Source organism: Pteropus medius, unplaced genomic scaffold (assembly GCF_902729225.1).
Source record: "Pteropus medius unplaced genomic scaffold, Ma_sr-lr_union100, whole genome shotgun sequence".
Taxonomy (NCBI): domain Eukaryota; kingdom Metazoa; phylum Chordata; class Mammalia; order Chiroptera; family Pteropodidae; genus Pteropus; species Pteropus medius.
Genome location: NW_024349802.1, coordinates 11,638,205 through 11,655,339, shown reverse-complemented (window position 1 = coordinate 11,655,339; position 17,135 = coordinate 11,638,205). Strand labels below are relative to the sequence as shown.

The 17,135-nt window shown below is 51.3% G+C and overlaps 1 protein-coding gene and 1 pseudogene across 1 annotated transcript in view; one reads left to right on the top strand and one right to left on the bottom strand.

The window, feature by feature from the left end:
• Nucleotides 1-3,864: 3,864 nt before the first annotated feature.
• Nucleotides 3,865-17,135, bottom strand: part of LOC120581195 (protocadherin gamma-A3-like) — a 142,910-nt gene continuing 129,639 nt past the window's right edge. The window contains 2 exon segments of the mRNA XM_039835933.1: nucleotides 3,865-5,876; nucleotides 10,799-10,887. Coding sequence (XP_039691867.1) covers nucleotides 5,650-5,876; nucleotides 10,799-10,887 — 316 coding nt within the window. The 3' untranslated portion in view covers nucleotides 3,865-5,649.
• On the top strand, nucleotides 14,017-14,135 carry LOC120581856 (uncharacterized; annotated as a pseudogene).

Below are 17,135 nucleotides of genomic sequence, written 5' to 3'. Positions count from 1 at the left end.
GCCGGGTCCTGTGGCCACGCGCTCCTCGGTGGGGCCCCAGACTGTCCTGCCCTTCAGCACGTGCCTGGAGGGTCATGGAGATTCTCCTGTGGGGTGGCTGCTCCCACTGCCCTGACCTGTTCTTCTCTCTGGCCTGCTGCTCTTTGTACATCACACACAGCTTCAGCTGCCTGGAGGCCAGAAGGAAAGGGCAGTGTGGGGAGGCCTGAGCCCAACCCGGCCAGCCCTGGCTGTCGCATTACCAAAGCAGGCTCCGTGTTTGCTGCCTTAACCCCAAGTGTCTCCTCTGTTACTCTGAGGCCTGTCTCAGACGAGGCCGCCTGCTTTCTCAGCCCCTGACTTTCCAGGGGGCTTCCCATAGGTCAATCTCGCTGGGTTTGTGCTTTTCTTTCGTGGTTTCTCTGGCCCTGAGACCAGCATGGGGCTTGTGAACCTTTGGGCTATATCCCTTCTCTCATTGCCGTCACCTCTGCTCAGCTTTTCTCCCAGCTACTGTTATTTATTGCTAGTGGTGTGGCATTGGGAGCTGCTTTTAAGAAAGTGGGAGTAAATCTCATCCTCACTCCACCTTCCTGAGAAAGGCCTCCCAAGACAAAAAGGACCTAGACCACTTTTACCTGTTTCACTGGCGGGCAGGCAAGGCATAGAGACACTGTGGGACCTGCCCCAGCCTGCTGCCATGCTTTATGCCATTGCCTCCCTGGACCCTCTGCACCAGCCCAGGCTACTGAGCCATGGTCCCTCCTCGTGCCCTCCCCAGAGCTTCGGTGCATCTCATCTGGAGTATGGGCTGTATTGTGACCATCCCAACACCTCACCCTCTGTCTCCAAGGAAATGGGAGGTGGAGCCTCCTGGCTGAGAAATTGTTTTGCAAATGGATCTATTTTTGTATGAGATTTTTTTTTAAGAAAATAGCTCTTCCTTTCCCCTCCTCCCTCAATAACATTAAGAGGCTTTGATGGCAGATTCCAGAGTCCCTGGGATTTCTCGCCACAGACCTCAATCCCGAACAGGCCCCTGGGTGGACCTCCATCTCAGCCCTCAAGCCTTCTGGGCCCCTGAGGCCAGTGCAGAGTCTCCCTCCCAGCATCCAGTTCTGGGGCAGGAGGAAGCTCTTCTCTGGTTGAGCTAAACCAGGCCTAAGAGGAGTGCGAGCTCTGAGACCACAGAGTTTTTATAAATTTAATATATTTATCAAGCCAAATGTGCAGATGCTAACTGGACGCTCTGGGGAAGTGGGCGCAAGGAGTGCCCACACACAGTGTCCCCCTGCTCCCTTCCGAACAATGGACAGGCCAAACTGTTGGGTGACCCCAGCCACAGGAAGCTCAGACTCTGGCTCAAGGTGACACTTTGCTCTCCTTGTGTTCCTTTCATCTTCCCACCCACAGGTAGGGAGAGAGAATGGCACTGTTAGGGCTTGGCCCAGAATTGTGGCTGTTAGAATAAGGGGGAGCTTAGGGAAGACTAGACACTTGCAGGGAGGCCTTGAGGCCGGGAAGAAGGGTGCCGGGAGCGAGAGTATGCGTGAAGGGGCAACAGCAGCTCCTTTGGGCTATTCCTGAGAAGACTGGTGCGAGGGGCCTGCTGCTCCTTGGGTCCCCTCCCTCTTCCTGCTGACATCTGGGGCTTTGGCCCTTTCTTTTTTAATCTACTTTTGCTAAGATGCATTTAATATAAAAAAAAAAAAAGGGACAAAATGCATATCTCTTTCCCTCGCCTCTTGGGCTTCTGGGATGTCATCACCTCCAGTTTGTTGGGTTTGTTTCCAACTGTTAATAAAGCATTGAAATAGTACTGCCTTATAGCCTCCTGTGTGACTTTCTGAGCTTGTTTTTTGTTTTCTTTCCATTCTCATCCAGGCCCCTCCGTCTTGTCCTGCTTCACATCCCTGACTGACCTGACAAACCACTGTCAAAAGTTTAAGGTGCCTGTCATGTGCCAGACACTATAGTTGGACGCAGGCCTAGAGATGATTAATACATGGTGGCCTCTGCCCCCCATATGCCCTCCCATTAAGTGGTAGGGCCCCAGTCCAGCCCCCTCCCCTTCCTCATTGCTGCCTCTTGGCTTGGAACCCTCTTCTTAAACTCAGTTCTAGCTCCCTACCTCCCCACGCCCCCAGGTGTCACACAGTTTCCTGGCAGTACCTGTTCCTCTTTTGATGAGGAAACTATCTCCCATTCATCTCCCCGTCCCCCTTTTGGTGGCTACAGACCACATTGCACACCAGGGAGCCCTACACTTGGGTGGAAATGAGAGCCTGTCCAGCAGAGGTCAGAAGCTAGAGGTCATGCTCCAGATGACTTGCTGCTCAGAGTCACATTTGTTTGAGCACGTTGTGACCTGCAGAAAGAAACCTTACAAGCTATGAGCAGGCCCAGAATAGACAGGGAGGGGCCTTGAGAGGACCACAAACCCATTTGGGCAGGCCCTGGAACTGGAAATAAAAGCCTTTTAAGTAACCCTGGAGCCTGGGCAGCTGCCTCCTACGGCTGGGGATGTCGGTGGACTGCCTGCTTCCTCTCTCTCCCCAGAGGCCACATGCTTCTGGCTCAGAGCTTTACAGGCACACATACCAATTAGGGGACCAACCACAGCTGCTGCTCACTCTCTGCCAGTGCCTGGAATAGAACCCAGGCGTCCGGTTCCCCACCCTCCGCAACCTGGCTCTCAGAAACAAAACCCCGCTTCCTTTCAGCAACAGCGCACACCACCTCCCTCCCGCGCAGGAAAGTCGCCCCCAGATGCTAGGTTGGAAGGCTTGGTTTCCATGACAACAGACAAGGAACAGGCAGAACGCACGACCTGTCTCTGAAGGGCTCCAGCAGCGGAAGCCCAGAGACATTCTCCTCCCGCCCTGTGGTTGGGCAAATCCTCCCTGACCCTCCAGATAACCCCAGTGGGTCTGCCTTTCTGTCCTTCCGCACAGCCTTCCCTCCCCCTCTGTGTTTCTTGTAGCTTCTCTGGCGGCAGCAGCCTTGAAATCCCACTGTGCTTCGGGGAGGCAGGCGGAGGAGGCGGGGAGATAGGCGAAGCCGATGAGTGAATGGAAAAGCACGGAGAGGGAGCGAGGAAGGAGGGAGGGCGATCTGGGTCTGTGGGCAACCTGATTTCCTGCTTGCCCTTTCGGTCCCCTTGACCACCCTCACCCACCCCCGGGCAAGAAAGCGATGAGCTCTCCAATTTCCTTGGCTTTGCTGCGGTGAGGCAAGCGGGAAGGCGAATTCCAGATGGGGAAACTGAGTCTCAAGCTACAAACCCAGCCTTCGGAGGATCGCCTCGGGCGTTCCCTCCCACTCCCGCGGTGTTCCCGAACCCCTAGACATGGAGGGTGGAGGGGCGCGGGCAGAGGAGAGCTCCCTCCTCCCGCGAAGCCCGCAAGGGCGCACTGGGGTGGTAATTTCAGCGGGGAAGGGGCGGGCACAAAGGAGACGTCACCGCCCCCGCTCCATGCGGTTTGCCAGGCGCCAACCCGCGTCCGCCCCCGCGTCCTGGTCTCCTCTTCTGCCTGGAGACTGGCGCTTAGCACGGTAAGGGAGACAGCCGCAAGCATCCAGCTGCACACTCAATTGCACACTGACACGCCGCGCCCGGAAAGCCCCTCCCCCACAAGGCACCCGCAAGCCGATTACACACACGGTATACAGATCCACCGGCACAGTCAACCGCACACTATTACATATGCACAACGGTGTTGCAAGCATAAGCAGACACATTTGACAGTCATACACCATAGGACTCAAAACCAAGACGCAAACACCATAATCGCCTTCCGATCCCGCTCTTCCAGCATGCACCTCCCAGGTCACTTCATCCGCACGTGCTAGCGGCCTCCATGTCTTAGACAGAAACGTTCAACCTTTCAGAAGAAACCTTTTTTATTTTTATTTTTCAAAGAAAAAAAGCCATATAAATATTAGAGTATAAAACTTGCGTGAGACACAGGAAGGGGGTGGGGAGCTACGTGACTATGCAAAGAGAAGCGCTTATAGGAGTCAGTACCGGGGAGGGAGTCGCCGCAGCGCGTGGACACAGCACAAAACACAGCACGGGCCGCCGCAGGCAGATTCAAGGACAGACGGCTACGCGGAGCCCGCTGCCCGCTGCCAACTCGCCATCACGGAAAAGCACACCGCACTACACTATTGGCTATTCTACACCAGCTGAAAAAAGGGAGGGCTCTACACTACTTAAGGACGGGTGGGGTCTCGCAGTCCCGCAGAATGAACGGGACTCCGGGGGGGCAAAAGAGGGTGGGGAGAGGAAGGTTTATACACAAGGAGGCACTGGGGACTTTAACCAGCCTCTGGCCACTAGGGGGCGCACTGGGGGGCCTGGGCAGTGGCCTTCACAGAGAAGAAATGGCACCTGGCAAGGTGAAGGACCAAGGCTTGGGAATGCAGGGGCCCCGGGGAGAAGCCTGATCCTGGGCTGAGACTTTCCGTCCACTTGGTCCCTGCTCTAGTCCCTTGTCTCCCCAACCCAGGGACCGAGAATGGCCTAGCTGGCCCTCCCTGCTGGCGAGGGGGCCACACAGATCCTTCACCAGCGGTACCTCTGGAGTACCCAGCACCCACAGAGTCTTCTCTGACCTCTCCAGGGGACCTGGTCCCAAACCTGCTCAGAGCTTCCTTGGACTGTACTGCCGGTTTAAACCCCTTGGTGCTGGTAGCTCAGCCCAGAGCTGGCTGCCTGGGCAGAGCCCTGAATGTGGTGGATGGGGATCCAGCTTGGTGCTTGGTTTATGGCTGGAATTTGGGGATCTGATCAGTACCCTGGGGTCACGCAGAGCCTCCTGAAAGACCCTGTCAACTGAGGAGTCAAGCTTTGTCCATCCCCCATCCACATACACACCCTTCCCTTTATCATACTACCCCATACTGTCTTGGAACATGCAGTGGAGTCTCTTATTTGGGGAGGGGGAAGTCACAGCATGCAGTGGCAACATCAAACAATGAGAAACAAAATAAAACAAAAAATCTGGTCCCTAGGGCATCGGGAAGAGGCATGGTAGCAAAATGCCCTCCCTAAATCTGGCAAGCATCAGTACCGCGGGAACGGTGACCAGGTCTCCCAAAACTTGAGCTTGGTCTCAGGCTCTGGAAGGATGTGAGGGGGCTGGCACCAAACCATGCTTGGGGGGGAAGTCTGAGAATTGAAGGAGATTCCAAGAGGTCATGATGCCCTTCCAGCTCTTCAGAACTATGAGCCTTTTTAAGTCACCGGGTACCTCAACACCCCAACCACCTTACTCAAGAAAGAGGAGCTGTTGAAGGAGTAGGGTGGGGTGGGATGGGCAGGAGGAGGCAGCAGATGGTTAGGCCTGATCGAATCTGGATGATGGAGGAGTTCGGCAGTAACTAAAGGGGGAGTGATAAATGATGTCTACACTAACCCCACCACCCCCTTGGGCATAGCAATTGATTGGATGGGGGTTCTCAGCAGAACTCCCTTTGCATATTCAATCCCAGGGGCAGAGAGGGGGTGTTGACTGGGCACTTGTTTCTGTTTTCCAAGGGAAGCATGGCCTGGGCCCTGACCAGGATCCTGGGGGCGAGCCCTGAAAATCTGAGGCCCAGGCCGGGTAGGGGAGGCTGGGCTGGTTGGGGGGAAGTGGCCCTGTGGCTCTGGGCCCGGCCTCCACATTACTTCTTCTCTTTCTTGCCCGACTTCTTCTTGTTGCCGTTGCCACCTGCCGGGGCCTTGCCATCCCGCTTGCCTGCTGCGTTGGTCAGCGTGGCATTGCTACCAGGAATGTAGACATTCTGGCGGTAGTCGGGCACGTGCTGCAGGGTGAACTGGGGCCCATAGCGGGCACTCAAGCCCATGGTGCCGGCGCCTCCTCCCAGGGTGGAGCTCCCATCAGCAGCTTCTGCAGAGACAGAGAAAGGTCAGGGGCTAAACTTCAGGTCCCCGACAGTCACTCTTATAGCACAAGCAGCTAATGAGTGCCTGCAAAGCACCTGGCCCTGACCACACCTAGTGCAGGGAAGACTGTCTCTATCCACAGAGGCGGAGGTAAGGGGATCTGGAACGACAGCCGTGGTTTGATTTCTAGCTCTTTTATCTGTTCACTTAAAGTAAGAGCTTAAAATATGCTCGCTGTTATTTCTCTCGGAGTTGAGACACTGGCTTGCAAACCCTTGCCCTGGGAGCCTCTCTGGTTTCCACACTAGACTCTTGAGGGCCTGCGACCACGGTTTGTGCATCTTCTTTTCCTTCTCCAATGGGTACCTGGCACAGAGGAGGGTATTTAGTAGTTCCGTTATTAGTCAAGAGGGGGTGCTCTTCCAGGCATTCATTTTGGAACAGCAATTGACACCTGCTATGTACCAAACAGTTTGCTAGATGGTGCACGGGCATGATGGCTTCTAACCTCAACACGACCACCCAGTTGAGATATATGGTATTATCCCCACTTTACAGATGAGGAAAGCAAGGCTCAGAGAACTGGAAGACCATAGCAGCCAGCACAGGTTAGAGCAGGGGTGAGCATTAAGTATATGTGGGGGGCGGGGGGTATAATCACCACTGCCTGCAGCAATGGAGCCCTCATGACTCCTCTGAGGAGGGTCAAGGAGGGGGAGAGAAGACAGCTATGGGACGTCTTCTGTGAGGCTGAAGTACAATGTAGGTGTAGGCTCGCAGTGTCAGAGCCAGGGGACATGAGAGACAGTGTCTTGCCCAACTTCCTGCTGTTCATGAGAAGAGGCCGCGGTCCAGAGAAATACAAACTCTGGCCCTGGTTCAGCATCACCTGGGAGCTCGTTCTAAACGCAGACTCTCCGAATCTGCATTTTAACAAGATCTCCAGGTGATATGTATGCACACTGAAGGTAGGGAAGCAGAGAAGTACCTGACTCAGTGGGTTTAAATGAGACAGTGCTTCATCCAGCGCCCGGGCACTAGGTAAGTGCTCACTCATACAGTGTGTTCTTGGGGTGGGGTGGGGGGACGGGGCGAGGGAGGTGGTAGGAGTTTTGACAATCTGCTGAGGTCACTGAGGGTAGTGGAGTCATCTGGCAGTGGGAGGGTTAAAGCCCCGGGAATGCCCAGCCCTGCCCCAGCCCGCAGGCAGAAGAGCTTTCCTCCCCAGCCTCCCCCCACCCCCACCCTAGACCCTGGGAGTGGGTAGAGAGGGTGACTAAAGCTGGAGAGGCTGAGTAATCCTGGGACACCAACCAGGGATTGAGAAATAGGGAGACAGGAAATATTTTCAAAGAGCGGCACAAGAGCGGGGAGGGGCATAAGAGAAGGAAGGGAGAGATGAGCCCGAGTCTTCCCGCCTCCTCGTTCCAGCGCTCCGGTTTTTACAGCCTCCATTTCAAGTCCCATGGACGGGAGGGCCGTCAGGGGCTGCGAAAGAGGGTTCGGATGGGAGGGGGCCGCCGCCCACTTCCTGCTCTCCTTCCCCAGGCTGGGCCCCATCTCCAGCCTTTTCATTCCACTGACATTTCTCTGTTTCCCCTAATTGACTCCAGGAGGGAGCCGGGTCCTTGACTGCGGCCCCTTTTCCAGCCTGGGAATGGAGGGTCTGGGGGGAGGGGGCCAGATCTGGTTTCAAGAGGCAGGATTCCAGAGTGATTTAAGGGCTAAACGGGAGACCTCAGGGGCTGGGGGTAGGTGGGGGAAGGAAATAGGGAGAAAGAGGGAGAAGGGAGGCAGAAAGACAGGAGGGGCTTGACTGGGTAACCGGAAGCCTGGCCCACCCACATCCTAGGTGCACCCAACATCCCTGGAGAACACCTGAATGGGTGAAAACGACAAAGCCATCCCCTGCCATCTCCTTCCCAGAAGCACAGGCCTGCTATTGGCCTGGGCCCTATGGCGTGCACTTGAGTTTTGTCTGGTCAGCTCTGCCACTAAAGGCGCTGTGTGACCTTGGTGGAGGCCCTGCATGATTCAGGCCTCATTTTCCCTGCATGATTCAGGCCTCATTTTCCCTGCGTGATTCAGGCCTCATTTTCCCTGCGTGATTCAGGCCTCATTTTCCCTATCTACAAATCCAAGGGGAGAAGTTGGATTGTGGGCTCTGACTTCTTTGGAATCAATCCTCCAATGGCTCCTTCTCCTACCCCTGCAAGACCCATACTGGGCAGGGACCAGGGTCTTCCCTTGGTCCAAGAAAAAAAGACTTTGAAGAACAACAAGAAAACCTGGGCACCTCTGACCTGGAGGAGGTGGAAGCGGTGCTGGCCTCCTCTCCCGTGCTGGCCTCTCCTCAGAGAAACAGCTCCAGACACTGTAACCTCCCGTCACCTGCTGCCCTCCCCGCCCCAGGGCTGAGGGCAGCAACTCTACAGCAGCCCAGGGAGGCCTGGTCAAGCCAGGTCTCAGCCTCTTGAACTGCAAGCCACAGCCTCCTTGAGAGCACACCTCCTCCCTGAACTGTTTATTTAAAAAGCCTCCCAAGTGGACTCACCCTCTCCCTCTTACTCCCCCTCAGCAGCCCCATAGGCCTGACTGGGCTGGGCTGGGCTCCAGGAACCTCTCTGGCTCCAGGTCCAGGTCAGGAAAGCGGCTGTGAAAGTGAGAGTAGGGCCTGACCCTGCCACCTCCACCCTCGGGGTCTGTTCCCCAGGGCCGAGGCTCACATGCAGGTCAGGCCCTGTGTGGGCAGGAGCTGGGAGCCCTGAGAGGGGAGCCAGCCTGCGGTGACCCCGGAGACCTTCTGGGAGGGTTTCGGGCCATAAATACTCCATTTCTGTTTTTAAAATCTGGATTTAGGCCAAAAATGCCTGCTTCCTGGCCTTAGGGCTCAAGGCCACAAAAGCTAAATATACCTGACTGTCTGTTTACTTCCATCAAGAGCCCGACTTGGCATCTCCCCAGACCCAGCTGCCTCCTTCTTTCAGACTCCGCATCTGGCTGCTCTAGAATTACAGCCCCCAGACCTGGGCCCAGCTCTCTCTGCCACTTTCCTGTTCTGTTTCCCCTTCACCAACCACAGGCCTGGCCCCAGTCGGCCTCACGGTCATCTGGGGGAGGCCTGACAGATTTAGCAAATAAAAATATGAATTTCAGGTAAACGATGTCCAATTTTTTAGTGTGGTATGTCTCAGTACTATTTGTGTGAAAATATTATTTGCCGTTTTATCTGAAGTTAAAATTTAACTGGCGTCCTACATTTTATCTGGCAACCCTAATCTGGGAGAACAGTGCAGGACGGTAGAGTTCAGCTCCAGACCTGTTCAGCCGAAAGGGGAGTTGAGGCTGGGTCTCAAGGCAGACATGGTCGCTGTAGCAGAAAAGGCATGAACTTGGGATTTGGGCCGGGTTAGAATCGCCAACCTGCAGCCTTGGAGAAGTGACTTTTTAGTTCTCTCATCTGTCAAATGTAAGAACTAGACCTGCTTTGCAGAGCTGCTCAGAGGGTTCATTGACGTGAGGCCCATAACATTTGTCTAGCATGTGCCCGGGACAATACACAAGCATGGTAATGGTGATTATTCTTCTGGTTTTACCTGGTTCTCTACCTACCAGCCCTCCAGATGTGCTGTGGGGCAGGGCTCTCTGTTCACTATGTAAGGCCAGTGACTTATTCCTCCGCCAGCCTCCACAGAAGCCCAGGATTTGCTGTTCCAGAAGCTAGTTCTGATTAATAGGCATTATTCTAATTCGGCCTTCTATCTACCCCTATAGGTCAATAAAGATAATAATCAATATTAGTCACTATATATCGTGCCCCTACTCTCTGCCAGTTCTGTGCTGAGGCCTTATATTAGGCACTCACAACACCACAATGAGATGTTATTACTGCATCCATTCTATAGTCCAATGGTCCCCAACCTCTTTGGCACCAGGGACCAGTGCTCCTATGAGAATCTAATGCCTGATGATCTGAGGTGGAGCCGAGGTGGTGATGCTAGTGCTGGGGAGCAGCTGCAGATACAGATGAAGCTTCGCTCGCTCTCACCCCGCTCACCTCCTGCCGTGCGTCCAAGTTCCTAACAGGCCACTGACCCGGAACTGGTTGCCACCGGGGTTTGGGGACCACTGCTATAGTCAGGGAAACTGAGGCCCAGAGGGTTTTAGTAACTCGTCTGAGGACCTGCAGATAAATCGGGTACCAAGATTTGAGTCCATGTTGGCCTGACTCCAAAACCTGCGCTCTTAATTCCTGAGGATATTATTCTGCTTCCCCTGCTCAGGACCCTTGTGACTCTCTAGGGACAACAACCATCGTCCGAATTTCTATGGCACATGAAGTCTTTGTTAGCCTGTGGGAAAACCAAAATCCCGCTCTGAAGGTAGGAGCAGCAAAAAGAGAAGGGGTCTCACAAATTCAAAGTGTACTCTCTCTGCTGGGAGAATCCCCACCCGGGTCTGTGGATTGAGGGCTTGTGTGTGCCGGACCCAGGACTCCATGCTCTGTGGTGTCATCTCATTTAATCCTCACAACAGCCCCATGAGGTCACTACCCTCATTTTCTTGGCTGGGGAAACTGAGGTTTACAGAGATTAAGCAAAGTGATCAAAGTCAAAGATTTTAAGTGGCAGAGCTGGGACTGGATTGATGCTGTCCCTTTCCAGAGCTAGACACTTAACCACGACTCTCCACGTTTCCTTGATGGGTCTTTCCTTTGTTCACTCCCCCCTGGGCATCCCGGGCCCCCCAGTTCTTCCGCTGTTTCTAACTTCGCTTTATGTTCCGGAATTATGAGTCCTCTAAAACCAGCTGAAAGATCTGGAGAAGTCAGGCAGATTGATAGCCAGTCTCAGGGCATGGTGGCTGTGGGGACGCCCCCAAACTCCAGAACTCTCTCATCCCAACGCACACGCTGGCACAACTTACCACTGGCAGAGGCCAAGATCATGGCTTGCAGCATCTCTGTGTCAAACTGGTTGTTGGGCCAGGTGCCGGTTTCGTCGCCATTTTGGGAGCTAGAGAGAGATTAGGATAGTGAGCAGTGTCCCAGGCCAGCCCAGCTCCTGCCCCATCTGTCCTCTCTCGGAGCTCCCAGATCCAGTACTCTATCCCTACCCCATGCCCAAGACCTGCTCCCTTTCAGCAACGTAGAAGATAGTTTATACAATCCTTCAGAAGCCAGACCCCCATTTGTCAGTCCCCCAAACAGCTCTCTACTGTCTCAGACACATGTCTCTGAAGCCAGGGCCCTTAGAGAGATGAAGCAGGATAACCGGCAGCTTGGCCCCCATGAGAGAGAGTGCTTACCATCCTAGTGAGGGAAAGCAGAGCCTCTCCCCAGGGCAGTGAAGGTGAAAATGGGAGAGGATGTGTCAGAGTCAGAGAAAGGAGTGAGAACATTGCGGGGAGGACAGGGGCAGGAGACCCCAGGAGACCCCAGAGCTGGGAGGCTTGCTAAGCCCTCAGGATAAAATCCACACAAGAACCTGTCCCTCCTATGTTACAAGAACACCCCCAGGCCCTCCCAGACATTCGGCCATCAAACCTCTTCTGAGGCACTTCCCCAGTACCTCAATCTCTCTCTTACAGTGCAGCAGGACAGACACTGGCCTCTAGAATGCCACTTTCCACCCTTTGCCTTGGTAACTCGAATACAATTAGTCAGAGGGGATCCCTAAGCCCTCCCAGGCTGGGCCAGGTGTCTCCCTGTGGTCCCACTTTACTGCTGTTGTACTGTCTGCTCCACCACCAGATAGAGCTCCGTGTGGCAGAACTGTCTGCCTGCTTCCTCCTGCAGCACCTGATTAAGACTTTTAGACACTTTAAGTGTTGAAAAAGCCATGAAGTGATTCATAATTGTGAAAAATGCTAACCCATAGAAGAACCCTAAGCAATTCCAACCAAACTTGGGATTTTCCCATAGTGACTATTTCCATGCTTTTTTGGAATTTTCAAGGATCAAATTATTTCTGTTTTTGAGGGGATGGAAAAGCACCCTGACACACAGTCTATTAGGTGACTCTTGGCACTGTCTGGCACACTGAAGTTCCTCAATAAATATTTGTTGCCTGAGTGAATGGGAAAAGGCCTCTGGAGAGCATTAGGTTACTATGAGGGTTTGGCACCAGGAGAGGGGCTGCAGGGCAAGCCCTCTAAAGGGTGTGTGTGTGTGTGTGTGTGTGGTGTGTGTGTGTGTGTGTGTGTGTGTGACAGAGAGAGAGAGAGAGAGAGAAATAAAACAAATGTGCAAAAATGTTAATAACTCATGAATGTAGGTAAAAAGAATATTCAGATGTTCACCATGCTGTTCTTTCAACTTTTCAATAGGCCTAAAACATTTCACAGTAAGAAATGAGGGGTAAAATTAAGCTATCAGGAGAAGGTATAGTGTTGTGGGAGTGGCTTTCCAGGCAGAGGGGGTAATACGCCCTGAGGCCGGGAAAAGTAATACGCCCTGAGGCTTTGGTGAGTTAGCAGGACTAAGGGAAAGCCAGTGTGGCTGCCACAAGGGGAGGCGGCGTCAGGGTTTGGGGTGGCAGAGTAGAGACACTAAAGGTTTTGGTCTCATTCTAAGAGCTCCAGAAAGCCACCAAGGTGTTTCAAAGGGGGTTGTCACAATCAGATTTATGTATTTAAAGATCGCGCTTGTTCCTGTGAGAGGACTGATGGCTGGGTTACCTCTAGGAGGACAAGAGCCCTGTGATGAGGCCTCAGCCATCTCTGTCTCCATGAAAATCCAGAATTCCTGACTTGCAGTCTCACTGAGCTCTCTCTGGGCCTGCCTGAGGGCGCAGGGCTGAGGCAGACAGGCTCAGGCCTAGGTGAAGGGCCTAATGGGGATAGAGTAGGGAGAGAACATGGGGGCGGGCAGCCGGGAGAGCCTTGGGGCTGTGGGGTAGACAGCAGGGTCAGATACCACAGGTTAGGGGTACACCCTGTGGAGGAAGGTAGTAGTGTTGAGGGAATAAGGGCAAGTGGAAGGGTGGGCCTGGAACCATGGTGGGCCAGGCTATAAGGGGGATTCTGGGAAAATTACTTTCTATTTGTTTGTTTGTTGAATGACTGCCCAAGCACATGGACAGGTTGTTAGCTCTTTGAAGCTGGACAGGAGATGAGTAGAGTAGGAGAGACTTCTTTTTGAACTATTTCCTGAGAGCTTCCTATTTCTGGGCACTGGGCTGACTGGAATATATATGTGTAATATATAGTATATTTCAGCCTCAGAACCACCTACACATAAGTGTTACAATTATCCCTATTTTCCAGAAATCAGGACTCAGGTTGAGAAATATTCCCAAAGTCACACAGCTGGTAACTGGCAGAGCTGCAACCTGGGACAGCTCTAATGTGACCCTAAAGTCTATACTCTTATGCACAGCAACATACTGGGCTTCATCAGAGAGGCCCTGGAGCCCTGGCAGCAAGTGTAGGGGACTCTCCTAAGATGTAGGAAATAATGAAAAATAAAAGTGGAAGAGAGAGACTACATCTAATTGGCCACTTTCCAAAACCCACTATGTGCCAGTGTCTATGACAGGCTCTAGGATTTAAAAGATGATAGATACAGTCCTTGCCATAAGGAGCTTGTAACCTGGGTGCTGGGTGTGCGGGGTGGAGAGCATCCCAGGGGCTAAGATTTGGTCAAATGCTTCCTGCATCAGGCTCAAAAAAAGAAGAAATCTGGGAAAGTCACCTCTGACAACAACCTGGATTTAATTGTGATAGATGTAAATGCACGTATATATTCTTTAATGTAGTAAAAGCCTATCCATATTTTAAAATATACAGATATATCCATATGTGGGACTATTATGCAATAATTAAATGACTTTCAAAGAATTCGTTACTGACATGGGACAATTTTCATGATATATTGCAAAGATAACAAAAAAAAAGCTACGATATTAATGGATGGTATAATCTCGATTACTACAAAGAAAAAAAAACTGGGAATGAAAGTTCTCAATATTCTGTGAACAAATTCATAAACAATTTATTTAAACAAATCAGATTTAAAAAGAAAAAAAGAAGCCTATGCATGTTGCTTGACTGCATTAAAAAAACATTTAGAAAGATACACTTGAAAGTATTAATAGAGCTTAAGAGAGTTGAGATACTCCACCAAATACAAAATGTGGACCATAGTCTATGGCCATGTCACCCTGAACAAGCCTGATCCTGTCTGATCTTGTAAGCTAAGCAGGGTCAGGCCTGGTTAGTACTTGGATAGAAGACCACCTAGGAAGACCAGGTGCTGTAGGTGTAAAAAATAAGGAATTGTAAACTGACAAGGTCCTTGCAATCTGTGAGGTCAACCAAGGGTTGTCTCACCTAAAAAAACAAAAAAAAATGTGGACCATAATTTGGATAAACATGCAAAAAACTTAATAGAAAGATATATAATTGGAAAAATGTAAATACTGACTGGATATTTAATATTAGTTTATTAATATTATTTATTACTAATATATTATTAGTTTATTAATATTTTTAGTGCTTATGTATTTCTAAAAAGAATTATCTGTTAAAGATAGTGAAGACTCAGATTAAATTATGTGATGGCTGAGATTTTCTTCCAAATAATTCCAGGGAGGATGGGGGTGGAAACTGAAGTAAAACAAGATAGGGAATTAGTTGAGGCTGAATAGTGGGCCCATAGAGGTTCATTATATCACTCTCTCTACTTTCATATAGATTTGAAATCTTCCATATTTAAAAATGTTAGTGATGGTTTCCCCTGGTTGTGAAATTATGAGTGCTTTTTCTTTTAAATTATGTTCTCTGTTTCTCATGTTTCTATAATGAGCGTGTATTATTTTATAAGCAGGAAAAAAAACTTTCTATTTGTTTGTTTGTTGAATGACTGCCCAAACTACAGGAGAACAGGGATAGCGTCTCTCAGAGAAGTGAAAGGGGAAGTGGACCATCAAAGAGAACAGAGCAGGGACCAGGGGAAGCCACAGGGAGATTCTCTTCTCTGTGCAGAGACTGGAAACAGCTGCTGGGTGGAGCCTGGGTTAGAGAAGGGAGAACTAGCCTGAGAAAGAACTGGCTGGCTGGATTCAGAGCTTGAGACAACAGCTTCTGGGATCAGAAACCAGAAGGATGACCTGAGACGGGACAGTAGTGGGGAGAAACTGCCCCCCGCAGTCAGGGGCTTCGGAACGTGAGTCTTCTTCCCTTTTGTCTGGGAAATGTGATCCAGCACTGGCTTGAACTTGAACCAGGTTTACTGAAGAACTCGACACTAGCCCTGTTTTGAACGTGGAGTTTTAGTAGCCAAGATGGAGGGGAAGAAGTAGGGCAGAAAAGCAGTGGAGGGCGGGAACCAAGATTAGACTGAAATTTCTCTTCTTCAGATCCTCACTCCAACTTACTCATCAGAATGGCAGCAAAGCAAAAAACTCCCTGTCATTCTGTTGATCCTGAGAGTCCTCAGCACAGGGCCTTTGTATATGGTCTTCTGTCTACCTTGGAATGCTCTTAACTCTTTCCTTCAGCTGGTTAATTCGGATTCATACTTCGGCTCTCAGCACAGCCTCATTGCCTTCTGAAGGTCCTCCTGCTCCCTGACCAGGTCAAATCCCTATTTTATACTCTCACCACCAGGTACTGCTTTTCATAGCACTTATGATAACTGCAAGCTTAGATTTATTTTCTGTGATTATTTGGTTAACATTTGTCTCCCTCAACAATGTAAACTCCTGAGGGCAGAAACTATGTCTGTTTCAAATCTCCTATACCTGGAATACTACCTGGCCTGAAGTACTTATATTTATTGAATGAATGAAGGAAGGAGGGAGGTTACAGTTGCTGGACTGGGCCTCTAACTCTTACTCATCAGGGCCACTGGGCCACTTTGGAGCTGTTTTGGAAATGTGTGTCCCATCTCCCTCGAGTTAAGGATGGGGAGAGCTCCTGAGCCTTCTCCATTTCCCTGAGAGCTCCTGCATGCATTTCAGGTCACTGGTTCTCTTATTGGATGAAAAGGAACTTGAGGCGGGAAAAGGTGCTCAACCCAGAGGGCACATCAGAGGCAACTGGTGGGGCTTCCAGGTTCAGTAGCGAATTCTGCTTCAGGGCCAGTATATGGCCTGGGCGGGTGTGAGTAAAGGGGGCACAGATGGCCCTGTACTTCTCATCGCCGCAGCTCAAATGTGACTTCCTCCTGGAGGCCTTCTCTATCCCCTTCCTCCATTACACTCACATTACCCTCTTCTTCCCAGAGCTTGCTAGGATTTGAAACTACACTTTTTTCGTGTGATTTGTTGTCAATTTTCTGTCTCCCCTGCTGGCATGAAAGCCTACGAGTTCAAGAATCGTGTCTGCTTGTTCACTCTTATAAGCCAGTGCTCATGGGGACTGGCTCATAGTAGATACTCCACAAACATTTGTTGAATGAATGAATGAATGAATACATGAACAAATACATGAATGACCTAATGGCTAAACTATGGAAAGGCTGGCAAGGCCAGCAGACAGAAAGGAGACAGCTGGGGTTCAGGGAGGTGCAAAGGCAGTCCACGCCTCCTGGTTTGTTGCTTTCTAGGGGCCTTCCAGGAAATGCTTTGAGATCTGATATCAGTGGCAAGACTGCACTCCTAGGCACTTGAGTCTCCGCTATACACCAAAGCCTCCTGGGTTCTTGTGGCAGTGAGGGCTCAGCATCTGTAGCATCTGGGGAAATGTGGGCAGCAAGTGTCTGACCACTGAGGAGGTGGGAGGTGGCCCAAGCTCTGCCAACCTCTCTCTCCAGGGCTCCTTGGATTCCTCCAGGCTCCTGACTTCTAACAGGGAGGCCTGGCCCAGAGCCCACCCCACTCCCCTCAGACCAACGGAAGATCTTTCCGCTGAAGTTTCCCTCCTCCTTCACCCGCAGGGGGTTCCTGTCTCAGCAGGAATTCGTACCAGATTGAAATGAGCAGCTGGGGCAGCCTGGATGGGAGGGTGTGTGTTGAAAAGTGTTGATCAAAGGCTCTGTGTGTGAGGGGCAGAAGGAGGAAGAGAGATGGGGACACACATGTGTGCTGGCTTGCCCAAAAGTACAAAGGACTGAAAGACAGAGTAAAAGACAGGATAAAAGAGAGACAGAAAGAGATAAAGAAAGAGAGAGAAAGAATCAGCAAGGCAGAAAGAGACAGACACGGAGAGGCTGAGAAACAGAGGAAAGCAAAAATAGCGAGAGACTGAAAAACAAAGAGACTGGAGACGGAACACAAGGACGCTAGCAAATGATAAAAAAAAAGAGAGACGTAATAGAGAT